Source organism: Remersonia thermophila, chromosome 1 (assembly GCF_042764415.1).
Source record: "Remersonia thermophila strain ATCC 22073 chromosome 1, whole genome shotgun sequence".
In the NCBI taxonomy this organism is placed as follows: domain Eukaryota; kingdom Fungi; phylum Ascomycota; class Sordariomycetes; order Sordariales; family Chaetomiaceae; genus Remersonia; species Remersonia thermophila.
In genome coordinates, this window is record NC_092217.1 from 4,141,965 (window position 1) to 4,165,807 (window position 23,843).

The 23,843-nt window shown below is 63.4% G+C and overlaps 5 protein-coding genes across 5 annotated transcripts; 2 read left to right on the forward strand and 3 right to left on the reverse strand.

The window, feature by feature from the left end:
• Window positions 1-419: 419 nt before the first annotated feature.
• Window positions 420-15,422, reverse strand: VTJ83DRAFT_1154 (uncharacterized protein; the record flags this gene model as incomplete). Its single annotated transcript, XM_071007282.1, has 2 exons — window positions 420-9,845; window positions 9,918-15,422. 2 exons carry the CDS (start codon window positions 15,420-15,422, stop codon window positions 420-422), a joined length of 14,931 nt encoding a protein of 4,976 aa, XP_070870507.1.
• A 590-nt stretch (window positions 15,423-16,012) lies between these two features.
• VTJ83DRAFT_1155 (mitochondrial 54S ribosomal protein bL12m) lies at window positions 16,013-16,753 on the forward strand (the record flags this gene model as incomplete). Its single annotated transcript, XM_071007283.1, has 2 exons — window positions 16,013-16,246; window positions 16,421-16,753. 2 exons carry the CDS (start codon window positions 16,013-16,015, stop codon window positions 16,751-16,753), a joined length of 567 nt encoding a protein of 188 aa, XP_070870508.1.
• A 396-nt stretch (window positions 16,754-17,149) lies between these two features.
• Window positions 17,150-18,181, reverse strand: VTJ83DRAFT_1156 (uncharacterized protein; the record flags this gene model as incomplete). Its single annotated transcript, XM_071007284.1, has 3 exons — window positions 17,150-17,611; window positions 17,752-17,928; window positions 18,026-18,181. The coding sequence occupies 3 exons, from the start codon at window positions 18,179-18,181 to the stop codon at window positions 17,150-17,152; spliced, it is 795 nt and encodes a 264-aa protein (XP_070870509.1).
• Window positions 18,182-19,062: 881 nt separating this feature from the next.
• On the forward strand, window positions 19,063-20,199 carry VTJ83DRAFT_1157 (uncharacterized protein; the record flags this gene model as incomplete). The annotated part of the gene is made up of 2 exons (XM_071007285.1): window positions 19,063-19,123; window positions 19,247-20,199. 2 exons carry the CDS (start codon window positions 19,063-19,065, stop codon window positions 20,197-20,199), a joined length of 1,014 nt encoding a protein of 337 aa, XP_070870510.1.
• A 416-nt stretch (window positions 20,200-20,615) lies between these two features.
• VTJ83DRAFT_1158 (uncharacterized protein) lies at window positions 20,616-23,261 on the reverse strand (the record flags this gene model as incomplete). Its single annotated transcript, XM_071007286.1, has 2 exons — window positions 20,616-20,801; window positions 20,895-23,261. 2 exons carry the CDS (start codon window positions 23,259-23,261, stop codon window positions 20,616-20,618), a joined length of 2,553 nt encoding a protein of 850 aa, XP_070870511.1.
• Window positions 23,262-23,843: the final 582 nt, after the last annotated feature.

A 23,843-nucleotide genomic window follows, 5' to 3' on the forward strand; every position in this document is an offset into this window, starting at 1 on the left:
TCTGTTGCCCGGAGATTTCAGTGTTGGGGCTTTTTGTTATGTTGGCAGATGAAAGGGGAATGGGGGGCAAAATGTGATCAGATAGCACAACGGGGATGTTGGTTGTCTGTATTTTGGTAACCTCATGAAGTATATCGTCCAACGATTGGTTATCTCGACTTTCTCGTCTTCCACAACCATGTCTCCACCATGACTTGAAGATTGAATCAAATAATATATCAAGCACTAATGGCACTGCTTCTGAAGAACTAGACCAAGTCCATGCCAAGCGAGCAAGTAGATAGGCTCCCGAGTTAACATAACTTTTTCGGCTTCATTATTTTAGTATATACCCCAATACACTCTGTCTAAATCCCTATCTATCTGCAAACGAGATCCCACAAGCCAAGCATCAAACACCCCCAACTCCTTTTAGCCGCTCAAGAATTCACCTCGGCGAACCACGTCCTCAACAACGCCGCCAGCGCACCCGGCAGATCCTCCAGGTGATGCACAATCAAGTAGTAGGGGAACGGGAACGTGTCCAGGTAGCGATGAATGACCGGGACCCCGTCCGGTCCGAACCTCGCCTCCTTCAGCTCCAACACGCTATGCCCCTTGCCCTTCCCCTTCGCGTCGTCCATGACGATGAACACCACCATGACGCGCTGCTCCATGGCCTCGCGCAGCAGCGGGCGGAGTCTTGCGTGGTCGCGGCTCTGGACCAAGCCGTCCGACAGGATCAGCGCGAGCTGCCAAAGGTCTTGGCCCGACGAGGTGGCGGCCTGGGTGAGCCTCGCGTCGCGGAAGTGGTCGATGGTGGCGCGCAAGAGGCGCACCATGTCGGTGCCGTCCTGGCGGAAGGTGAAGCGCTGCAGGACGCGGGCGCCGGCGTCGTGCGAGGAGGAGGCGAAGGGCGGGTCGGTGAGGGAATGCGCGACGAAGACGTCAGTGCCGAAGCCCAGGACGCCGACCTGGCCTGCTTCGAGGGAAGCGAGGGCGCGGGAGACCATGACGAGGGACTCGAGCGCGAGACGGCCCGACGAAGACGATGATGAGGAGGCGGATGCGTGGCTCTCGTTGTCTGCCATGGAGGAACTGTCGTCGACGCAGAGCAGGATTTGGTAGGAACGCTTGGACGGCACGGCGCGGCGCATCCAGATCTTGTCGCGCTTGTAGCTCGACGCGATGTAGGGGATGATCTTCTTGATGTTGAGCCGCTTGCCGGTGCGGAAGGCACCCGAGAGCTTGGTGGACTGCGTGGGCGTCAAGATGAGGCGGAGCTGCGACGACAACGACTGCGAGAGCGACTGCGTCTTGGCCTGGAAGTTGGACCACATCTCAAGCGCTTCGGAATAGTCCCGGAGCGGCTTTTCCTGCTCGCCGTTTTCGGTTAGATGCGTGGCCAGAAGTTGCGTTGACGTCTCCTGGATCTGGTCATCTTCCTCCTCCTGTGTGATCTTCCGCAGGTCGTCCTTGTCGTCGGTCTCGAATGCCCCCTTACGAGTGGCCACGCCAGACCGACCCTCCTCGCGGTCGTTCTTGGAGGCATCCTGCGGCTCCGTTGTTTCCGCGCTATCCTCCATATCGACGTCGGCATCGGCTTCTGCTGGCTGCTCCTCAGGGAGGATCTGGTTGTTGTTGCCTTCGTCCATCTCCGTATCGATCGCCATCGCATCGTCCATGGGGCGGGCCTCTTCGTCCGTGGCCGTGCCCAAGGCCTGAGCGTCCGCCTCGGCTGTCTCGTCCTGCAGGTGCTGGAACTCGGCGCGCGCCATATCCTCGGCAGACTTGTCCATCTTGTCTTGCTGGTTCTCGGGGGCAGCCTGGATCTCGCGCTGGTTGCGGTACCACCGCTCGAGGGCGTCACCCAGCTTCTTGAACGGCTGCGAGGCTCTCGAGTCGTCCTCGGCATCGTCTGACGGCCCTTGCTGTTGGTCCATGCTCGAAAGAGCGCCCTTGTTGCCGGGCGCCTTGTCCTCTTCGGCGGCGCTCTTGCCCAGGGCGCCTTGCTCTCGTTGGCCGGCTTTGTTGTCGGTCTCGTCATCTTGCATGCCCGCGTCTTCGGCTTGGCCCCCGCCGTTCTGAACGTCGCTCGGAGCGACATCTTGATCCGCCCCGGTCCCATCCTCCTGCAACGGGGGTTGTTTCTTGTCGTCCTTGTCCTTGTCCTGGCCCTCGTCGCCCTGCTCTTCTTCCTGCTCGTCCACATCCATGGCCTCTTCCCGATCCCCTGCCGCGTCGATCTCCTTCTCATCCTCCGCTTCGTCTTCCGGTATATTCTCATCTTTTTGATGCTCCTCCTCGCCCCTCTCGTCCTCTCCGTCCAAGTCTTGCGGGCCCTCCTCGACCTCATCTTCGGCCTTCTTTTCCTCGGGATTTTCCACGTCCGACAAATCGTCCAAATCGTCATCGTCCTCGCTTTGACCCTCCTCATCATCAATCTCGATGTCCATATCTTCCGGCAGCGCCAGCGTCTCGGTTTCCTGGACATGTTGATCCTGCTGGTTCAGCTCCTCCTGCGGCATGCCTTCAGGTTCCTCGCCAGCCTCCATGTCGGCGTCTTCGTCGTCTTGCTCCTCGCCGACTTCGTCAGGAGCAGCGTTCGCGTCGTCCTTCTCCCCTTCGGCCTTCGGCTGCTCCTTCTTGTCGCCCTCGGCCGCGGCACTCATGTCGTCATCCTTCTTCCCCTTCTCCTGGTCGCCCATCTGGTCCTTGTCTGCGTCCTCTTCGCCGCTTCCATCCCACATCTTCTCATCGACGGCCGTAGGATCGAGATCATCCACATCTCCGGCCTGATCGTCCATTTCATCCTCCTCCTCACCGTCCTCCTCGCCATCCTTCTTCTTATCATCCTCCTCCTCCTCGTCACCACCAACGCTACCCATGTCCCCTTCCAACTCATCCTCTCCCACATCAACAGCATCTTTGTTCTCCTCAATGTCGCCCTGCCCCTTATTGTTCGGATCCTGCGCGAGCTCCGACAGGTCCTCGTCGGGCTTAATATCCTTGCTGATATCCTCGGCGCCCTCGCCATCGCCGAGGCCTGTGCCGCTCTCGACTTTGCCGGACTCGCCTGCGGTCTCGCCGTCCTGCTCCTCTTGGGGCGAGCAAAAGCCCTGCGATGAGATTTGCACGAACGACGCCGCAAGCTGGTAGCCCATGCGGCAAGTCGCGCGGTGGAGGTCGGCGAAGCGGGCGAGGTTTTGCTCGCAGATGCGAGCGTATTGAGAGAGAATCGGGTGGATTAGGCGCAGCAGCGCAGAGCTGGTGGACAGTGATTGATCGGAGATGAATGGACGAAGCTGGTGGATCAGGGCTTCGACCTCGGAGGCAATCTTCGACATGCGGAGGGCGTCGATGCTCTGTTGGAGGTTGTCGCTGTAGCTAACAAACCAGCCGGCGTCTTCCGTGGCCGCGGGCAGGGACTGGGCCGCTTTGCGGAAGTTCTGCAGCGCCACGAGGATCTTGCTGGACAGCGTCAGCGCCGCGGCCGCAAAGCTGTTGACATCCTCATTGACAGCCGCGCCGCTGATGGCCTCTGTAGCCTCGACGCTGGTCCACCGCTGAACCTGCTGCATGACGAACGCAATCTCGGGGCTGGCCTCGGCAAGCTCCGCAAGGCCCGCCCGGACGGTGTTCAGCTCGCTCTCCACAGCGGCTTGCAGCTTGTCGGCGGCCGGCGAGCTGAATCCGTCTGGCAGATGAGGCAATGCGCGGAACGCCGCATCGAGCTTCGCAAACGCCTCGACCCAGCCCTCCAACTTGTTCCGGATTTCGGCATGGCCCGCGCCGCCGAGTCTGCCGTGAACCTCGACCAAGCAGCTCGCCATCTTCAGGATCTGCACGAGCCAGCGCACCACCCGGGAGTGGTTCGTGGCGCATGTCTGGTGCGTGAAGCCGTGGCCTCCTTCATCATCGGACAGCACACCGACGGACTCGACAACACCCGCCAAACGGCCCGTGTCCGCAGCTGTCCTCGCCAAAAACTGCCTCTGGCGGAACGTAATGTGCAGCACACCCTCAAGGTAGCCCACACTCCTGTGCACCACGTCGCGGCTCAGGTCCTCGTTGTGATCGAGCGTGGCGCGACGGAACCGTGGGGCTAGGTCGAGCATCTTATGGTAGAAGTACTCAATGGCGCGGAGAGCGGCGGGGTCGAGGATGCGAGGGTTGACGACGCCCGAGCCGACGAGGACCAGAGCGGTAGAGCGTTGCTTGTCGAGGATGTTGGTGCCCAGGTTTCGGCTGAAGCCCATGGCGCGGAGGGTCTTCAAGGTGTCGCTGTAGAGCGTGACCTTGCGCGTCTTGAGATGGCGAACAAGCTCCTTGTTCTCGTCGGTGAGAGTGTCGGGGGTTTCCTTTTTCAGCGACGAGATGGATGCGGCGAGTTCGGTGACGTACGTGTCCACCGTCCCAGCAGCGTCGACGCTGGCCGTGGGAAGAGATCCATGCTTGGACATGGCCTTGACGACGGCTGGGTTCGACAGCCTTGCCCAGTGCGGATGGCTCGAGACGCCCGGGAGCGTTTGTTCGCACAAGGCGAGAGCCGCCTGATCAATCTGTGCTTCGATGATCTTTGGCACCGCGCTTTCTCCAGCAGGACCGTTGGAGTGATTCTCATCCGGAAGCCCCTGGTCAACGATCGGCTTCACAGGCTGTTCCAGGACGGCGCGGAACTTGCGCACGAGCCTGAAGAGCTTCTGATGGGACCGGCGGGCGCTGTCCCTCAGCGACTCGATGTTCTTGTCCCTCCACTTCGACATGAGCAGGACGTCCTTCATGCTCCTGTCCAGCGGGGCGCGCCCGGCCTTGATGGTCTCGGCGATCTTGCCTTCGTACCGGCCGTAGAATGTCACAAAGTTCTCCACCGCGTCACGGACCAGGGCCAGGGCGGGCTCGTCCCGCACGAGCAGATCCAGCTGGTTCTTGAACTGCCGGAGAAGGCCAAGGCGCGCGGCGAACTGGCCAACGGTTGCGTCCGTAAAGTACGACTCGAGAATTCCCAAGAGATTGACGGCATGGGCCTTCAGATCCAGGCCCTGCTGCAGGATGGAGCACGGCTCCGCGATCACAGCGCCGTAGGCGATGAACCACCACGACTTGGCCGCCTCGTGCTGCTTCTTCATCTCGGCATCGAGCAGCCGTGACCAGCTCGACAGCTCCAAGCGACGCCAGTCGCAGATGGTGTCCCTCAGCTTTTCGTACAGGGCAATGGCTTTGTGTTCCTTTGTCGCCCAGCCGCCCTCGTGCCATTCGTAGACATGCGCGTACAGGCGCTCGATGGCGGGGAGAAGCCTCGCAAGGGGGTCGTCAATGGCCATCTCCGACACCCGGTCGCAGGCCAGAACCACATCCGCAAGGGTCTGGTGGTGGCCAATCTCATCGATGCCCTGCAGCTCAAGGAAACGCGTCCTGATGGAGCTGACGAGACCAAGGAGCTTGCGGACCTCGGCAAGATTAGGATCCGCGTAGAAGTTGTAGTCGGAGGCGTTGACGGTCGAGCCGAACGCCTTGACGTGCTGATCGAACGCCAGGATCGCGGCCGGGAGGAGCAGGCGATCCAGCTCAGGCTCCGCGGTGACGCCGCCGCGGGCGACACGGCGAGCAACCTGCGTGCACAGCGACTTGATGCTCTCCTGGGCGTCGCTCGGCGTGAGGAAGATCTTCTCGTGCGCCTCCGCAAGCAGGACGGCGAGCTCGCGGCCGCCGCGAACGGGCTTCTTGCTCTTGGGCAGACCGTCCTCGTCATCAGGCGTGTAGTCGGGGAACAGCTGGTTGAACTCTTCCTGGTCATACTCTTCCTGGTCCTCGATGCTGCCCTTGAAGCGGAACAGACTTGTCTTGGCCTCTTCGATCTTGCGATCTGCTTCCAGCTTCTTGACCCACTCCTCGTGGAATGCCGCCAGGGACTCGTGCACCGAGTGGCGAAGCGAGACCGGAAGAGCATCGATCCCTTCGATGGCGACGACGGATTGGACGAGCGAGAGGAACTCGAGCGTGCGAACAGGCAGGTCGCTCTTCTCCGCCTGCCCGACAGTGCCGCCGAGGAACGGGGTGACGGCCGCGAGAGCCCGGCCATCACTGCTGCTCTCTTCCGCTTCCTTCTTGGCCGCGCTGACGCCCCGGCTGATGGACAGACCCAGCCTCACGCAGCGGAGGAAACTAACCAGGGGCATCGTCAGGTCCTGGTAGGCGCCGAACCTCGTCGTCAACCTGGAGATGAGCAACCCCACGTTCTGCTCGACAAGAGCCAGTTCCTCCTCGGCGCCGGCCTCGCTGCCGGACGAGAGAACTGCACGCAGGTGCGCGGCCGCGACGTCGTTGGCAATCAGCGCATTCAGCACGTTGGAAAACTCCCCTTGCAGACTCCGCAGCTCGCCAACCTGAGGCCGGTAGATCGGCTGGACAGCCGGCGGCTCCCCGAGGCTCTGCGCTTCTTCGACGAGACACTGCGTGCGGAGGCTGGTCTTCTGGCCCGTGAACGCGATCTCGAACGCCTCAAGGGCGGCAATCTCCTGCTGTAGGCCCTCAAAGAGCTGCTGATGCTCCTCTGCCTCGACCTGCGCGCGATAATGCGGGTCAAAGATCTTGTCCGGGACGAAGAGTTCGACACAGCCCAAAGCAAACCGCACCCAGGCGACGGAGGTGGACGCAGATCGCGGCCGGAACCCCCTGGCCGATGCTGCCAGCGCCACCAGCGCCTTTCCGAAGTGCCGCTTGAAGACGTCGGATGGGTGGGCCGGGAAGATATCGACGGCATCATGCGGAAGCTGAGCATCCTCGATCCACGACCCGCCGGCGGCTTCGACGTGCTCCTGCGCGGCAAGCTTCTCATAAGCCCCCGTCACCCTCCCCCGGAAAGCCTCGTCATGCGCCGCAACGATATCCTCCATCAGCCTCAACAGCAGCCTCTCCGCTTTCACCAACGGATCCGTAGCCAGCGCCTCCGACGCCGCAGCCAGCGCCCGGCCCATGATGGGCATCTCAACCTCCAGCGAGCGCAGCTCGGCCAAGCTCGCCGAGGAGGCCGCGTCGTATCGAAGGAGCAGCGACTTGGACAGGGCCCCCTCCCACGGATGGACGGCCTCGCTGCTCGCGTCCTGCACCAGGAGGTAGTCGACGGCGTGCAGGGGGGTGGTCTGCGTCAGGCACTGCAGGCGCATCAAGCTCGCGGTGGGGATGCTTGCCAGGACGTCGACGTCTGACGAACCGGGCGCGATGCTTGCGCCTCGTGTGATTTGGTGCAGGACGAGGGCCTGGCGGAGGCTCTCGAAGCTGGATGCGAAGAAGGGTTGGTGCGGAGCCGAGTGCTCGCCGATCTTGGCCTCGAGGGCCGAGATTTCGGACCGGACCTCCTTGACCAGGTTGCTCGCTGCCTCTCCCTTGCCGGTGCGGATGAACGCGTAGACCCGCGCCATCGAATCCTGGATGTTGCGCAAGGTGGCAATGTTGACGTCCACCTTCCAGCGCAGCGCATCGAACCGGTCCGCGAGGCGCTCCATCTCCATCACCTGCTCCAGGGTCTCGGCGTCGGGGATGGGGTCCGGACGCAGCCGGTGCCAGAGAACCTCCATGCTGAGCCCGGTAGAGAGCTTGAAGCCCACGACGAAGTCACGCTCAAGAAGCTTGGCCAGAGCGGATGCCAGCCCTTGGTCACCGGCCTCCGGCAGGACAGATGCGCATTGCCGCAAAAAGTTTGAAGCCTGCCCCAGGTGCGCCTGAAAGCGCGCCTCATCGAACGACACGCCCGTCAACGCCTCGAACGTGCGGCGCCAAAAGAGCAAGAGCCGTCGCAGCACGGCGCGACGCTGCTTCCAGGCGCCAGGCTCGCTGGCGTTTTCGCCGAGGAAGCCCTTGATGGCGGAGAGCACCGACGACAAGAACCGTACGGCATGAACCGTAGAGTCGCGGGACAACGAGGCAACCTTGTCCGCGACGCCCGACCGCTGGAGACGGTTCATCGAGGAAGGCTTGCTGACGTTGACCTTGGCGAGCTGAGCGTCCAAGGCGATCTCGGCATCCCGGATGGCCAGGTAAAGCTCGTAGCAGCTGGCGAGCCAGTAAGCCAGGCCTTCACGGTGCCGCTCCAGGACGTGCACCATGGGCGAATTGAGCAGCGGGTGCAGCGGCATAAGCATCTTGTTAGGGCTCGTCTCGTAAAGGCCGGCGAGAGACTCTCTCAGGGAGGCGCTGTCTTCAGACTTGATGTAATAGGACAGCCGATCCAGGTGCTGCTGGATAGCCGCCGGTGTGCCGAGAGACAATGGTGAGAATCCGCTGCGAACAGCCTGGGCGTACGAATCCAAACGGCCGGTATCCCCAAGCGACAACGCGTCGAACGCGAGGGGTACGATCGGTCCAGGCTCTTGTTGCTGCTCCAGTACGACGGAGGCCGCATGGAACCTCTGCAGCCCGCCCTCGACCGGTGCGATCATCTTCACCTCCTCCAGATCCGCAGGCAGGGGCTCGAGGTAGATCTCGACCGAGCGGTTCCTCATCGCCCTCGAGAGCTCGCCGTATCTCGGATCCACCGTCAAAAAGATGCGGAAATCCGGATGCGGCTTGATGATCCTGGGCTCGCCGCCTGGCCCGCTGTGCTCGTTGATGCTAAGGATGCCGTTGGGCCGTTCGAGCAGCGAGTTGAGCCGGTCAAGCACCGAGGCGCTGCACAAGTTGGCATTGTCCAGAACGAGCCAGGCGCCCGTCTGCACGGCGCGCACGATGACGCCGTCGAGCCATTCGAAGCGAGGGCTCTCCAGCGTGAGGGGCTTGCGCAGAGCCTCGGAGGCTTCGGCGAGAAGAGCGGCGAGATCCTCGGGCATGGGTTGCGTGGATCTCAGGTCTTCTACCATGGCCAGGAGAAGCGCGTACTGGGAGGCCTCCCCGTGGAGGGACCGAAGCGCCGCGAGCAGGTCGACCGCCGCAGCCGGAACCGGACTGGGAAGGGCCTGCAAGATCTGAAGCTGCAAGGCGTCACGGAGCCTCGACAGGCAATTCTGCACGTCTCGATGGGGATCAGCCTGCTCGAAGCCACCGATGAGGTCCATGGCGTCGACGTCGGCGTTGAGCGGGAAGATGACGAGCGGCTTGCCGGCGAGAGCGGCGACGTGGGCGAGCAGCGCGGACTTGCCGCTGCCGGAGGGTCCGACGAGGATGCACGGCAAGTCCTGCTCGATGGAGATCATGATGGACTCGATCTCCTTGAGCCTCAAGACAGGGTTGATGGCGGGGAATGGCGTTGGCTGGGTGAGGTGATTTCTCTTGAGCATCGCAAGCCCAACCTGGCCGGTATAGGGGTTGACGTCGTGGTACAGGCCGTGGTCCTCAGGGGGTCGCTCGAAGACTTCGGCGAAGAGCTTGTTGACTTGCTCGCGGTCCCGCTCCGACCTGAAGCGCTGCCGGATGATAACATCGAGGAAATCATCGGGTTTCCGGCCCGCCAGCAGCGCGTTGCGAGACGTCAGAAGGTCGCCCCAGCGGAGGGTGTCTCTGAGGTTGAACTCCCAGGGGGAGCCCAGGGCTCCGAACGATCTGCGGCCGACCACCTCGTCATCGAGCTTCGACATGAACTCGATGAGGCGGTGCTGGGTCTCTTCGCCGATGGCGTTAAACTTGGTGGCGGTGATGTGCAGGAGATCCTGCTTGGTGAAGACGTCGGCGTAGACAACAACGAAGCGGTTCACAAAGGAGCTCGGCAGACCCTTCCGGCCGCCGCCTTGGTGGTGAGGGTTTTGCGCGGCGAAGAGCTTGAAGTCGGGATGCCGCTTGAAGATCTGGTCAAGCTCGGCAATGTAGACCTCGCCGCGGTGATCGAGGCAGGCGTTGAGACCCTCCAGGACCGTCTGCGACGCCAAGTTCATTTCCTGTTCGGCTTGGTTAGCATATCCCTTCCCGGCGGACCCCGCCACGCTTCAGCAATCCCAGGGAGCGCTCACATCCAACAACACCCACTCGCCCTTCTGCATCGCCTCCAAGAAAGGCGCGTTCCTCCAGACGAAATTGCCCGCCTCGGCGCCCTCCACGGGCACGTCCGTACCAAACAGGTCCATCAGATCCGTCTGGTCCGACAGGTTGATCCGCGTGAGCGGGCGGCCGCACGCCCGCGCCAGCGCCGTGACCAGCGTCGTCTTGCCCACGCCGGGGTTGCCTTCCAGCAGGATGGGCTTGCTGCCGCCCTGCAGCGCGCGGATCACGCGCATGGCGTTCATCTTGGTCGTCGGCACGGCGAACTCGCGGCCGGCATCCTCTTGGGTCCCGGCGGACCGCGCGATGCTAAACTCCCCGATCGTGAGCCTGTCGGAGGTGATGGCGAGCTGCGGCTCCTGGAAGTACGCCTGCGCGAAATCGACGCCGCACAGCTCGCCGAGCTTCTCGAGGCACATCTGGCGGTGGGCGCCCATCTCCCTCGGGTCGACGGCGACGAGCGCCGAAGGGTTGGCGCCGATGGTGTCGATGAACACCATGGCGGCGCCGTGGAGGAGGGCGAGCTCGGGCGAGGGGAAGCTGGACCTGTTCATGAAGTCGACCCATGCGAGGATGTCGCGGACGGAAAAGGCCGTGGCCGACGAAGGGCGGAAGGTCTTTCCGAACCACGACGCAAACTCGACGATGATGCGCGAGATGGGCTTGGACGGCTGCTTCTTGCTCCCCTGCTTGAACCGCTTGTCGAGCTTGGACACGACGATGTCGTGGACGTCGTCGACCTCGGTGAAGGCGGGCACCCAGATTTCGGTGAAGCGGTTGCGCAGGGCGGGCGAGAGCTCCTTCTTGCCAAAGTCGCCGCCGGGGTTCATGGTGGCGAAGAACTGGAAGCCCTCGGCGGCCTGGACGAACGAGTCGGTGATGCCCTTCTCGGCGAGCAGCAGGCTGCGGTGGGGTTCGAGCACCGAGTTGAGGCGCTCGAGGACCGAGTCGTCGGCGAGGGAGATCTCGTCGAGCAGAAAGTAGGAGCCTTCTTTCATGGCATGGACCAGGCTGCCATCGCTCCACTCGAAGAGCGCCTTGCTCCTCGTCATGCCCGCGTGGATCTTGGTCCTGAGGTCGTCGGGCAGCGTGGCCAGCTCCTCTGGGCTCAAGGACCGGAACCACTCCTGGAGCGCCTCCAGCGAGCCCCTGGCCCTTCCCAGAAGGTCCGCGGCCGCCTCGAGATCCCGAAACAGCGCATCGATGATGGCGCCGCGGTTCCTCACCGGCCTCTGAGACCCGATGAGATCGCCCGTCTCCGTGTTCTGGTGCGCGTTGACGATATGGAGCTCCTTCTTCTCAAACTCGGCGAGCAGCTGGCAGACGGTGGTTTTTCCGCAGCCCGTCTCGCCGACCAAGAGGACCGGCTCGTTGTTCTTGACGGCGCGCTTCACGAGCACGTAGAGCCGGCGCATGGCGCGGGTCCAGATGACGCCCTGGCTGTTTCTGGCGCGGACGTTGCTCAGCTCGGGCGCCGTCTCGAGGTCGTACAGACGCTCCGGGTCGATCTTGACCTTGAAGACCTCCTCGATGACCTTCCGGACCTCGTCGCGCTCCTCGGGCTTGCGCACGCGCTCGGCAAGCAGCATGAAGCCGTGCTCGGCGATCTCCTGGCGGGTGTCGGCCTCGCGCAGGGCCCAGCGAAACAGATCGCGGAGCGTGGCGAAGCTGTTCTTTTGCTCAAAGACGCGGCTCTCCTGGCGCAGGCGCGTGAGCTGCTTGTACACGGCGACGATGCGGCGACAGTCCGAGGGCGCCGTGTTGCGGCTGCGCTTCTGCAGGATCGTCTCGAGCTCGCTCTCAGGGATGTCGTCAAAGTGCAGCTCCAGGAAGCGGTTGCGGAAGGCCCGCGACAGCACCTTGCGGCCGCCGTACAGGCCCGGCGGGTTCTGGGTGGCGAACAGGCAAAAGTTCTCGGCCGGCCGCACGATCTCCTGCGTCTCCGGGATCAGCAGCTCCCGGTTGTCGTCCAGAAGGCGGTTGAGGGCCTCGAGAACGTCCGTGGGCGCCAGGTTCAGCTCGTCCAGCACGATCCACGACCCTTCGCGCATGGCCTGGACGAGGACGCCCTCTTGGAACCTCAGCTTCCCGTCGGAATCCGACACGTAGGTCCCCAGATACTCTTGCAGGTCCGTGTGCTCGTGGTTGTTGATGCGCACGAACTTGTTCCCCGTGTAGTTGGCCAGGTACTCGATCATGCTCGTCTTGCCGGCCGACGTGGGGCCCTGAATGAGGATCGGGTACCTGCGCGTGGACGTGGCGCGGACCAGGTTGAGGAGGTTCCTCTCCACGTACGGGGTGATGATGTAGTCCTCCCGCTCCCTGGGCACCTCGTTGCCCTGGAGCAGCCAGTACTGGTGATCCTTGCTCACGTTGCGGAACGAGACGTAGCTCTTGCCGTCGGTGGGCCGCTTGGGCGGCTGGCCGAGGATGTTGGCGCGCTTGAGCAGATGCTGCTGGATCAGGGGCATGACGGTCCGCTCCGACTCCTCGCTGAGCAGGGTGGTGAAGCACATGCAGAAGCCTTCGTAGAGGGCCCTTTCCAGCCCGTACAGCGGGGCGACGTCGTTGGCGTACGTCAGGACGCGGGTCAGCGTGCGCAGGCTGAAGTGAGGCACCTCGTTGGCCTGGTCGACGAGCAGCTTGAGCTCGGCCCGCTTCTTGATCTCGAGGTACAGGTCGGCGACATCGTCGGCCAGCCGATCGATGCTGCTGTTGTTGCCCCGGAGGTACGTCTTGATGATGGTGAGCAGGTCCTTCTTGTCGCGGTCGGGGCTGCTGACGTAGATCTCGGTGAAGCGCGACCGCAGGCCCAGGGGCAGATCGCGCTTGCCGACGTCGGTGGCCGGGTTCATGGCGCCAAAGACGCGGAAGTTGGGGTGGGCTTGTATCCTCTCGATCTCGCCCGTCTCGGAGAGGAGCAGGGAGGGGTTCGGCTGCAACAGCCCGGAGATGCTCTCGAGGGTGTCGGGCGAGGCGAGGTTGATCTCGTCGAGGAGGACCCAGTCGCCGTTGCGCGCGGCCTTGACGATCTTTCCCTCGACGAAGGCGAAGGCGAAGCCGGCCGAGCCGCTGGCGACCTGCCGGTCGAACTGATCGAGGCTCTGCGCGAACCGCTCCCAGCGCGGCTTCAGGTCGCGCAGGCGCTGCAGCTTGGACGACTCGGTCTTGCGGCGCTTCGCGGGCTGGCCGCCGTCCCCGTTGGCGTCGCCGTCCGGCCGGGACGACCGCATGCCTTCGAGCTTGGCGACGATGGCCTCGAACATCTGAGGCGCCTTGCGCCACTCCTTGGACACTTCCTTCCAGCGGCCCTTGGCGAAGCGCTTCGCGATGCGCTCGAGGTACTCCCTGTTCTTCTCCGCCGAGACCCCCGTCTTCTCGAGCAGATCCTCAAACTCCTCCTTGAGCGGCATGGCGAGGCTCTGGGCGCTGACGGGCTTGAAGCCGCCCAGGAGGTCGCCGGCCTCGCTTTGTTGAGACAGGTTCACCGCAACGAGCTGATGACCGAGCGACTCGGCCAGCTGCTGGACCACGGTCGTCTTGCCGATGCCGGTCTCGCCGACGAGCAACAGGGGCTCGCGGTGCTGGACGGCGACCGAGATCTGCTCGAGCAGCCGCTTGGCGTGGACGGTGGTCGCAAACGGCCGTTTGGATTTGGCAACCCGGCTGCTGCTGTTCCGCTTCGGCTTTGCGAACGAGGCCCGGCCGACGACCAGCCGGGACTCGGAGTCCACGAGGTTGGGGATGTAGCCCGTCAGGTAGTGCTGCGTTCGTTCCGAGGACAGATGCATCTCCTTGGCGATGGCGGACACGAGGAGGTTGCGGGCCGAGGGGTCGGGAACGCTGCTGACGAAGCAGTCGACGGCCTCGAGAAACATCTGGTCCCGGGTGGTGTCGGTGATGGGCTCGTCGCCGGTGACGCAGCCGGCTGCGCGCAGGACGGCGTCGAGCCTGGCGCACCACTTGAGGAGGTCGCGGGTGCCGATGGGGCGGTCGAGGGCGCTCCGGCCGAGGGCGAGGCGGCCCGAGCCGCTGGTGCAGGCGAGGAGCTGGTCGAAGACGGCCAGCACGCCCGGGGTGTACTTGCGCAGCAGCGGGTACGTGCCGTCGATGACCCGCCTCAGGTCGTCGCGCGGCAGCGCCTTGACGTGGAGGAGGCGCCAGAGGCGCAGGCCGATCAGGCTCGGCAGGTTCTCGCGGTCGTTGAGGCCGAGCAGGGTCCTGACGGTGGCAAACAGCCGGAAGCCCGAGGACGCCTGGATGCGCTCGCCGCGGCCGGGGAGGAGCAGTTCGCCGCGCTCGATGAGGGGGAGCAGGGTGCTCATGACCTCGGTGGGGGCGCGGTCGAGGTCCTCGATCAGAACCCAGCGGCCCTCGCGGACCGCCGTGGTCAGGACGCCGGGGCGCCACTGGAAGGACCCCGGCTTCGCGTCCGTCGTGTACAAGCCGAGGAGCATCTTGGCGTCGGTCTGCTCGTTGAGGTGCAGCGTGATCATGTCGCGCTGCTTGCCCAGCTCCCTCGCGACCTCGTGCACCAGCGACGTCTTGCCGGCGCCGGACAGGCCGTGAAGCAGGATGGGCCCCGGCTGGAGCAGCAGGGCGGCGAGGCTCTCGAGGTTTTCCACGGTGGTCGGGGTGAGGGCGAGGGTGGCGGGGGTGTTCACGGGGCCCAGGGGCCGAGGGAGAAGGGTCTTGCCATACTTGACAACAAGCGGAGTGAGGTTCTGCATTGGTCCCGGCGCCCCAGCGGGCTCCGGCTCGGCCGCTCGCGGGCCGGACTGAACAAGGCTACGGCGAAGGCGCTGCATCTCCCGACTCCTTGCGTCCTCGTACAGACTCAACAACGCATAATCCGCCTCCCTCCCGTCCAGCTCGGCCACCAGGCTGGCGTCCTTGGGGACGTGCCTGGCCAGCACGGCCTCGAGCTTCTGGTCCGCGGAATCATGGAGCTGGCAGAACAACCTGACGGCGAGGCATCTGACGACGAGGCTTTCGTGGGCGAAGAGGGACTGCAGCTGCGAAGGGCTGGACAAGGACGAGAAGGTGGCCTTGTCAAAGTTGTTTAAGCGCCATAGCGACAAGAGGAGGGGGGCAAGTTTGTCTTGTGGGAACGACGTCAAGTCAAGAGGCTCCAAGGGCGTCCCGGAAAACGGGCGGCCCTCGCCGAGGTGGGCGATGAGAAAGACGGACAGGGACGGCGCGAAGGGGAGGATGCGGGCGAAGGATGAGATGACCCTCTCCTCTCGACGGGGATAGGAGAGGACCCATCGGGCCGCGATGTCTGCAAAGGTCGGCTCGAAGTAGGCGAATAGGCGGTTGGTCACCTGGGGGATAAGAGCCGCATCGGCGACGGCCTCGAGAAGCTTGGTCGAGGCTCCGTCCTGGATCACGAGCAGAAGCTCGCGCGGCAGATGGTCTAAGACTGCCGCGTCGCCGAGAAGAGCCTCCCTCTGCCGGCTCACGTCGATACTGGCCATCCTGGGTGGGTTGACGGTGGCGGGATGGCGTCGAGTATCTTCGTCCGAGTCGGCTCAGGTGGGTTACGTTGGGTTGTAAGTGTCAGAATTGTGCATGTATGTGTGCAACTTACATGAGGACTTCACTCTGAACTTTTTTTTTTTTTCCCTGAAAGTCGAAGGTGGGGCGTCCCGCGCCTGCAGCTGATGGAAGCGACAAGGGTCCCGATCCACTGAAACGTCCTGGGGATCAGCAGCCAAGAGCCTGAAAGACTCCCCCCACCAAACAGCCCGTGCTTTCCGTCGGGTCCAGTCCAGGCGGTCGCTGGGTTGTGGGGTTCGAGTGTACACAGTAGAGAGAGCCAGCCGACAACAGCTGCCGATAGCCGCAGCTTCACACTGGACGTCCCGCCCGCGGGAGGGCCCCACCCGAGTTTTCGAACGACGGCCGAAAAAATCCCGTCAGAGGGCATTCACTACATCGCCGGCAGAGCAGCCAAAGCAGTCTTCCCGTCTGAGGCCCCGATCCGCACGCCCGAACACCCCCCCCCTCTTCCCTTCGCACCAGCCCGATTTCCTGCAGTCTCCGTTACACCCTCCCCTCGGCCGCCATGTCGCTCTCCTGCAGGTACGCAGCGCAATGCTGCGCCCGCCAGCTCCGTGCTGCTCCGATCCGCGCCTCGTCCTCCTTCCTCCTCCAGCAGCAGCAGCGCCAACAACCACGCGCGACGAGGAGGTACAACTCGACCGATGCCGGCTCGGCCAACCCCAAGATCGCCGCCATCGTCGACCAGATCAGCCAATTGACCCTGCTGGAGACGGCCGACCTGGTGGCTAGCCTGAAGGTGCGCGGGGACCACCTCCAAGAACCACGGCGGCGGCAAGGTTGTGGGCATTGCACGGCGATGCCCGCCTGCGTCCCGTCGTGATGACCCGACAACCACGCATGCATGCAGACATACATGCATACATACATACATCCATGCATAGGTGCTAACCCCGAGCCCCGCTTCCCGCAGTCCCGTCTCAACATCCCCGATCTCCCCGTGGGCGGCTTCGCTGCCGCGCCCGCCGCCGCTCCGGCGGCTGCCCCCGCGGAGGCCGAGGAGGCGGACGCCGCGCCCGCCGCCGCCGAGAAGACGCTCTTCACCGTCAAGCTCGTGTCGTTCGATGCCGCCGCCAAGCCCAAGGTCATCAAGGAGGTCAAGAACCTTCTGGGTCTCAGCCTAGTAGACTCCAAGAAGTTCGTCGAGAGCGCGCCCAAGGTCATGAAGGAGTCGGTGCCCAAGGACGAGGCCGAGAAGATCGTGGCGACGCTCAAGGAGCTGGGCGCCGTGGCTGCGTTGGAGTAGAGGAGGAACCTGGCGTGAGGTTGTTTCGCCCACGGCGATTGGTGGCGGCGGCGGCGGTGATGATGATGATGATGGCGATGTTGTTGTTGTTGTTGTTGTTAGATGGCGGAGAGAGTTCATGTCGGCCAGCAGCAAAGCGGAGGCCGGCTGATATGGTCTGACCACCTACAACGTAGACTGCGGCCCATGGGCTGCATGTACAAAATGAGCATGTAACACTACACACAGACTTGACATACATGGGAATCCCAAGTATAGATGTCGGCGACGAGAGGGAACTAGGTCGCTTTCGTGCTTGCCGGGTGGATTCTGCTGGTCAACCGCTTCACCACGTCAGAACTTGGAGCTCCCACCGACCCGACCCTGCCCTTTTTCCTTGCATCCCCTGTTTAATTATTACCCCTTCCCGCTCCCACCCCCTCCGTCCCTCCTCCTGTGCACGCAGGTGCGTGCCTCGAACTCGGCCTTCCACTCGGCCCACTCCTCCTCGCCCATGCGAATATCATCCTCCCCTAGGTCGCTCGTCTCCTCCCACAGCTTTTCCATCTCGGCGTCCTCCCCCGGCGGCACCGCCCAGACGTGCTCTCTCTGCCGCTTGTGCCGCTCCCTGTCCTCCTCGATGCGCTGCTCTATCTGCTTCTTGTCCGGCCGAGGCGGCTGGTGGTGGCCGTGCCGCCTGCTGCCACGGTGCTGCTGGTGAGAAGCGGACGGCGGTTCCGAGTCGCCGCCGGCGCTGGGCGGTGGCGGCGAGGACATGGCCACATCTTGGGCGGAGGCGTCGCGCTCTTTGAGGACCTCGTCGATCTGGCTGACGGTTTGGGCGTCGAGGAAGGATTTGGACTGGAGGGCATGGAGGACCTGAAGAGCGGGGAAGAGAATCAAAGGGGTTAGGGAGGAGTCTTGATGCGTTGTGTGTTTCGTTGCGTTGCGTTGCGTTCAAGAGGGCGGAAGGCGGCGGCCGCGGGGGGGAGGGGGGAGGGGTTCGCATCTCATCTCACCTTGCGGACAACCTTGACGTTGGCCGCCCCCGATCCGTCGTCCGGGACCACGGCGTCCACCACCCGGATGATGTCGCGCTGCATCATGCGCACGTACTCATCCTGCACGCCGCGGGGCGCCATGTCGAGAAAGTGCTCGATGAAGTACATGATGTTGGCTCGCGTGTTCATGTTGTTCTGCAAGGCGTCAGCGTCGGACAGAACAAAGAAAAAAATCATGACGATGCATAGGGGCCCCATGCTGCCTCTGTCCCATCTCTCCAAGCGCACATACCGTTTCTAGCTGTTCCAGGATGCACGAGTGCAGGTCCTCGGCCAGGTCGCGGTGCTTGAGGGCATACTGCGCCGCCTTCTGCGCCGACGTGACAGACGCGTTGAGCCCGCGCAGCTGGCTGGTGAAGCGCATGCGCACCTCAAACGGGTCGGCCATGGTGTCGTCTTGCTGCCGAGATGCCGTCGAGGAGCCGTCGAAAGGGGCGGAGATGAAAGGATCTCGCGGGGTTTACGAGGCCCAGGCCAGGCAGGATACGGAAGACGGACGGCACTTTGGGAAAGCCTTTCAGTTGACTTGTACCAACTTGGGGAGCTCAGGGTCCGTGTTCAATCTCAATTGGCGGCTGTTTCTAATCGACACTCCCCCGTGGCTACCGTAGGAAGTGTCAAGATGTGCGCGGTGACGCAGGACTTGGTGGTTGCCCCCTCGACGTCTGCTCTTCATTCTAGTGCCATTCTGTTGGGGAGCTTCTCTTGTGGTGGTGGTGGTTGTTGTTGAAGCTGGGCTGGACTTGGACGCTTTCGATCCTTGACGTCGAGCATGGGTCCTGGACTTGACCGACGCCCCACATTGGCCCGGAGAGACTGGATCTAGTCCCTTCTAGGAAGGCGGTGAAGCATCGGCTTGACCGCGGGGCTCTGGGATCCGTCTCGTCCCAAGAAAAAAAGGCTGCGAGGGGCAAAAACGGCATCCCCATGGCCCGGCAGCTCCAGAGCCCAGAGGCAGGAAGTGAAACGGGCAAAATCCGTATAGAAAGTGGCGTGGCTCTTCTTGTTGTTCTTGGTGTAAATACTGCAGAGCTGTCGTGCTAGGTTGGGCTTACAAATAAAGTGTTTTTTTTTCCTCATTGATTCTCGTATGCTCGCTGCTCACTGAGAAAATAAAACCGAAGCGCAACCCCGTTATCTGACCTCACCCAGCAATTGCACTTACACGCCACGCCCTTTCTTCCGTTATCAGGTCCCGTCTCCGAGCTCGGCAATTTCTCCCTCCTCTCAACACTCGCGTCTCCAAACCACCACGCCTCCCAGACCATCATGAGTGCGACCCAGAGCAACAGCAGCTCTTCGGAGCTGACCATGGCCGTCCTCGGCTGCGGTACGTGTCCCGTTTCTCTCTCTCTCTCTCTCTCTCTGTGTGTGTGTGTGTATGCGTGTGTGTATGCGTGTGTGTATGCGTGTGCGTAGCCAGCGCGCAGCTGCTGACGCCCCATCTTCCCAGGGACCATGGGCATCGCCATCCTCTCCGGCATCCTGGCGGCCCTCGACGAGCTTCCCGGCTCGGCCGGCGGCGCCAAACCCGCCGCCTCGGGCACCTCGACCCCGCTCTACGAAACCGCCGCCGTGACCCGCCTCCCCACCCGCTTCATCGCCTGCGTGAAGCGGCCCGAGTCGGTCAAGAAGCTCAACGCCGCCTTCGCGCCGCACCTCTCGGCCGTCACCATCGCCCAGGACGCCAACGTGCGCTCCGCGCGGGACGCCGACCTCGTCCTCCTCGCCTGCAAGCCCTACATGTTCAAGGACATCCTCGCCGAGCCCGGCATGGCGGCCGCCCTCGAGGGCAAGCTGCTCATCAGCATCCTCGCCGGCGTGACCGAGGCCCAGATCGTCGCCGCGCTGCGCGAGGCCAACGGCGGCGTCCCCGTCCCCGGCTGCCGCGTCGTGCGCGCCATGCCCAACACGGCCTCGCTCATCCGCGAGAGCATGACCGTCATCGGCACCTCGAACCCGCCGCTCGACCCGGAGGCCCTCGGCCTCGTGACGTGGATCTTCAAGCGCATCGGCGACGTCGTCTACCTGCCCCCGAGCACCATGGACGTGTGCACGGCGCTGTGCGGCTCCGGCCCGGCCTTCTTCGCGCTCGTGCTCGAGGCCGCCATCGACGGCGCCGTGGCCATGGGCCTGCCGCGCGCCGAGGCCCAGCGCATGGCGGCGCAGACGATGAAGGGAGCGGCCGGCCTGGTGCTGAACGGGGATCACCCGGCGCTGCTGCGGGACAAGGTCAGCACGCCGGGCGGGTGCACCATCGGAGGCCTGCTGGTGCTCGAGGAGGGTCGCGTGAGGGGCACGGTGGCGCGGGCGGTGAGGGAGGCGACGGTGGTTGCGAGCCAGCTGGGGCAGGGCGTGCAGGGCGTCAACGGGACGAGGTTCCCGGGGAGTCAACTTCCGCAATAATGATGGGCGATGCTAGGGTAATAATGAAACATGAGCATAGACTTTATAGAAATGGAACCTATTCGCTGGCCGAGACGTCTCGAAGGGGAGAGCTCGTCATGTACAATAATAAGGACCCAGGTACGAAACCGCCGTATGTCCCTCTATGATCGCTGAGGCAGAGAGGGGAAAAGAAAATCAAGACAACACACGCCGTCTACAGTGACCAAAAAAAAACGGCGACTGCCTCTATCCCCTCTAGACCAGACCATGTTGCTCCCACCAGGTTGTCTACCCGCCTGGCTTTGTAAATCATGCGCCCTGCACCTAACAGTAACACCTCGATTGTGAGCGTCCGTGAGAGCATCCCACATCCACAGATATCAAAAGAGCAACCCCCCCCCCCCCAAAAAAAAAAAAAAAGAAAAAAAACCATGTCACTCCCTAAGAAACGCATCCATCTCCTGCAAAGCCCTGGCCATCCGTTTATAGTCCCTCAGCAGCTCAAACACGTCCCCGATGGTCAAATCGGCCGCGTTCTGCGCCTCCATGAAGCGCGCAACGGGCGGGCGGATCTTGGGGTGCTCGCGCGGCGGGAGGACCGGGGCGAGGTCCGGGAAGGCCTGGTGAGTGTCGGGTTAGCAAATGCATCAGATTGCTCGATACGAGAGGAGAGACGAGGTCAACGGGCGGAAGAAGCAGCAAGGGCAACTTACGGTGGCCATATCCACCTCCTTCGCCGGAGGGGTGGGCGCTCTCTCCGCCGCTGCAGCCGCGGTCGCCTCGGCCGCCGTAGGCGTGCCTGCGGCCCCCGGTCCCGTCCCCGTCGCCGTTCCTGTCGCCCCTGGGGCTGCCGTCCCCGTTGCCGGAGAGGCCGGAGACCTACCAAAAGCCCTCAGGCCTCCGATCCCCGCCGAGATCCTCGCCATGGGATTCAGGCTGTTCCCCAAGCTCCTCACCGAGTCTATCAGCTGCGGACTTGCGAGAGCCATGGGGCTTGGCGCTGCCGACGTAGCCTCCCCAAGCGGACGCCGCTCGTCTGATCCCGCTGCCGTGGCCGTTGCCCTCCGGCCTATCGACGAGGTTGCGCTCCGGGCCGAGTCGGCGCTACGATCCCTCCTAGAGGCTGTACCAGAGATGAGACTTAACAGAGGCGACGGGCGCTCGGGGGGAGGTTGAGAAGGTGGCTGCTGCTGCTGTTGTTGTTGTTGCTGCTGCAGTTGCTGCAGTTGCTGCTGCGGTTGCGGTGGTAGCGGCGGTTGCTCCTCTTCCTCACGTGTCGGGGTGAGTGGAGCCCCTCTGAGGGAGGCAGCTTCGTCATCCCGGTTGCCCTGGGGCTGAAGCGGCGGCGTGCTGACGAGTTTCCTCGCATCGGCGAGAGTTTTCGGCACCATGGCGGTTGCCGAGGCATCGTCACCGGCGCTTCCGCTGCCACCGGCGCCGCTATCCTTGCCTAGCAAAGCATCCGGAGCGCGCTCGCGGAGCTTGCCAAGGAGGAACTTGTAACTGTCTCCCAGGGAGGTGCTAATGGTTTTGAGCCCCTGATCGGCGGTGGTGAAAACGGCGTCAGAGGCAGCGTTCAGGGCCTGGGATGGGGTGGGCGTGCTGCGGACGAGGTCGCTGAGACGACGAGGACCTCGGAGCTGGGCGTTGACGGCCGCACGGAAGCTGGCTGATGCGGCCGGAGGTGGGCCGGGGGAGGGTTCTTGTTGTTGCGGTTGGTGGGCCGGAGTTAGGGTGGCAGAGGCGGTTTCGGTGGGGTTCGGACCGCGCGTGCTGGGGCTGGAAGCGGTTGGCGAGAATGCCGGCGGGAAGGTCTCGCTTTTGAGGGCCGGAGAGCCACCGGGCGGTTTGACCGGCCCGGTCGGGGTCTCGTCAGCGCGCAGCGTCGACAGGTCAACCGTCTCCAGAAACGCGATGGCAGCTTCAAGGGTGGTGAGGCAGTACGAGGCCTCTCCGTGGAGCTTTTGCTCCCAGCGGAAGCGCTGGATGAAGTTGACGTCGCTGATGACGCTAAGACTCTCCGGCGGGAGCGTGATGAGCGTGTAGATGAGCATGGGCATGAGCTCGTCGGCTGAGGACGAGGGGTGGAAGTGCGAGAGGGTGTCGATAATGCGCTTGTGGGCAGCCTTGAGGTGGTTCAGCTTCCCCAGCGGGTATCGCGCCTGGCTCATCAACGTGAGCTCTGCCCTGGCTGGCTCAAGCCATTCCCTGACCTCCTTCTGCTTCTCGGTGGTGGCCTCGGCGTCGCTTTCCGGGGGGATCCCGAGGTCGACGCCGAGGTCGACGGGACCGATGCCGACGACGCACAGAGCCGCCGTCTTGGAGCGCAGCTTGGCGTCCTGTGCTTCGTCCTGTGTGCTACGGTGGCGGTAGATCTTTGCGTAGATACCTTCACACAACCGCCGCTCAACCGCTTCCTCCAACTCCGACTTCTTGCTCTCCAGAGCCTTCCTGGCGCGCTTCCGCTCGGCCAGCTCCTCGGGCGTCAGCAACGGCTGCTCCGAGTCTCGCTTCGGAGGCGCGGGCCTGGATCCGAGCGAGGACGCCGTGGCACGCAGCAAGCTCGCAGCCGAGGGTCGGGAGGTCAGGGGCGGGGCAGCCTCTTCCCGCTCCTCGCGCTTCTGGCGGGCGGCTAGGGTATCAACATGGGTCTGGATGTGAGCGGCGGCCGTGGCGTAGAAATCCTGGAACATGCGCGTCAGGTCCTCGATGGTAGGCGGGGTGGGATGTATCGGCGCGGTCAGAGATTCGACAAAACGGTCCGTCAAGCTGATGAGCTCGATGGGTAGGTCGTCCAGGTCGACCGAGGTTCTTGGGGGGTCTGTTGACTCCTCCGTGGTGCTGGTGAAGGCGTCTGCCGGCTCGTCTTCGGGGACTGTTGGAGTCAGGTGTGTCCCAGACGCCGTGCGCAGGGCTGCCGGTGCGATTTGGCGTGCATTGTCGACCGTATGTGCCCGCTTGGGGCGGGTTGCGGGCCCGGATTCTCCATCCGGCTCGGGCGACGAGGGGCGCTCTACGCGGAACGAATGGACAGACCTCAAGGGGTTCTGGCGGGGGGTGGAGGCTGGGTGCGAAGCCATGGGGCTACCGCTGAGGTTGCGACTGGACGGCAGCATCGAGGTCAGAGTCGCGGCGGGGCGAGGCGGGCGAGGAAGGGTAGAGAGGCGGTACGAGGATGCGGGCTCACATAATGAAGAAGAGGTGGGGAGGTGAGCGGCGCACCCGGGGTCAAGTAGGCTTGTGTGGATGGCAGCAGCGAGTGAATCTGGCCGCTGGCGGCTTGTTTGAAACAGCCAAAGACAGAAAAACGAAACACCGAGGCGACCAAACGTCCAGAGGGTGCTCAGCGGGTCGCCGGCCTTGAGGCCATGTCCTTGGGCGGGGCAGGATGTCTTGAGACCTAGAGAGGGGGGGACAAAAGGCAGAGAGGAACGATGAAGAACAAAAGAGATGCTGGATCAATTCAAGGAGGAGGACCAGACAGGCTATGGTTTAGGTTGTTGGACAAGCTGGGCAACGCATGGGACCCCGTCCTGGCGATTGAATGATTTTAGGTGTTCATGGCATGGCATGGATGGAGCAGGCGTTCCTACGCTAGCCGACCCGATCTGTCACTCATCCAGACCCAAGACGCGACGTTGGGCCAGGCCGCGTCTCCATAC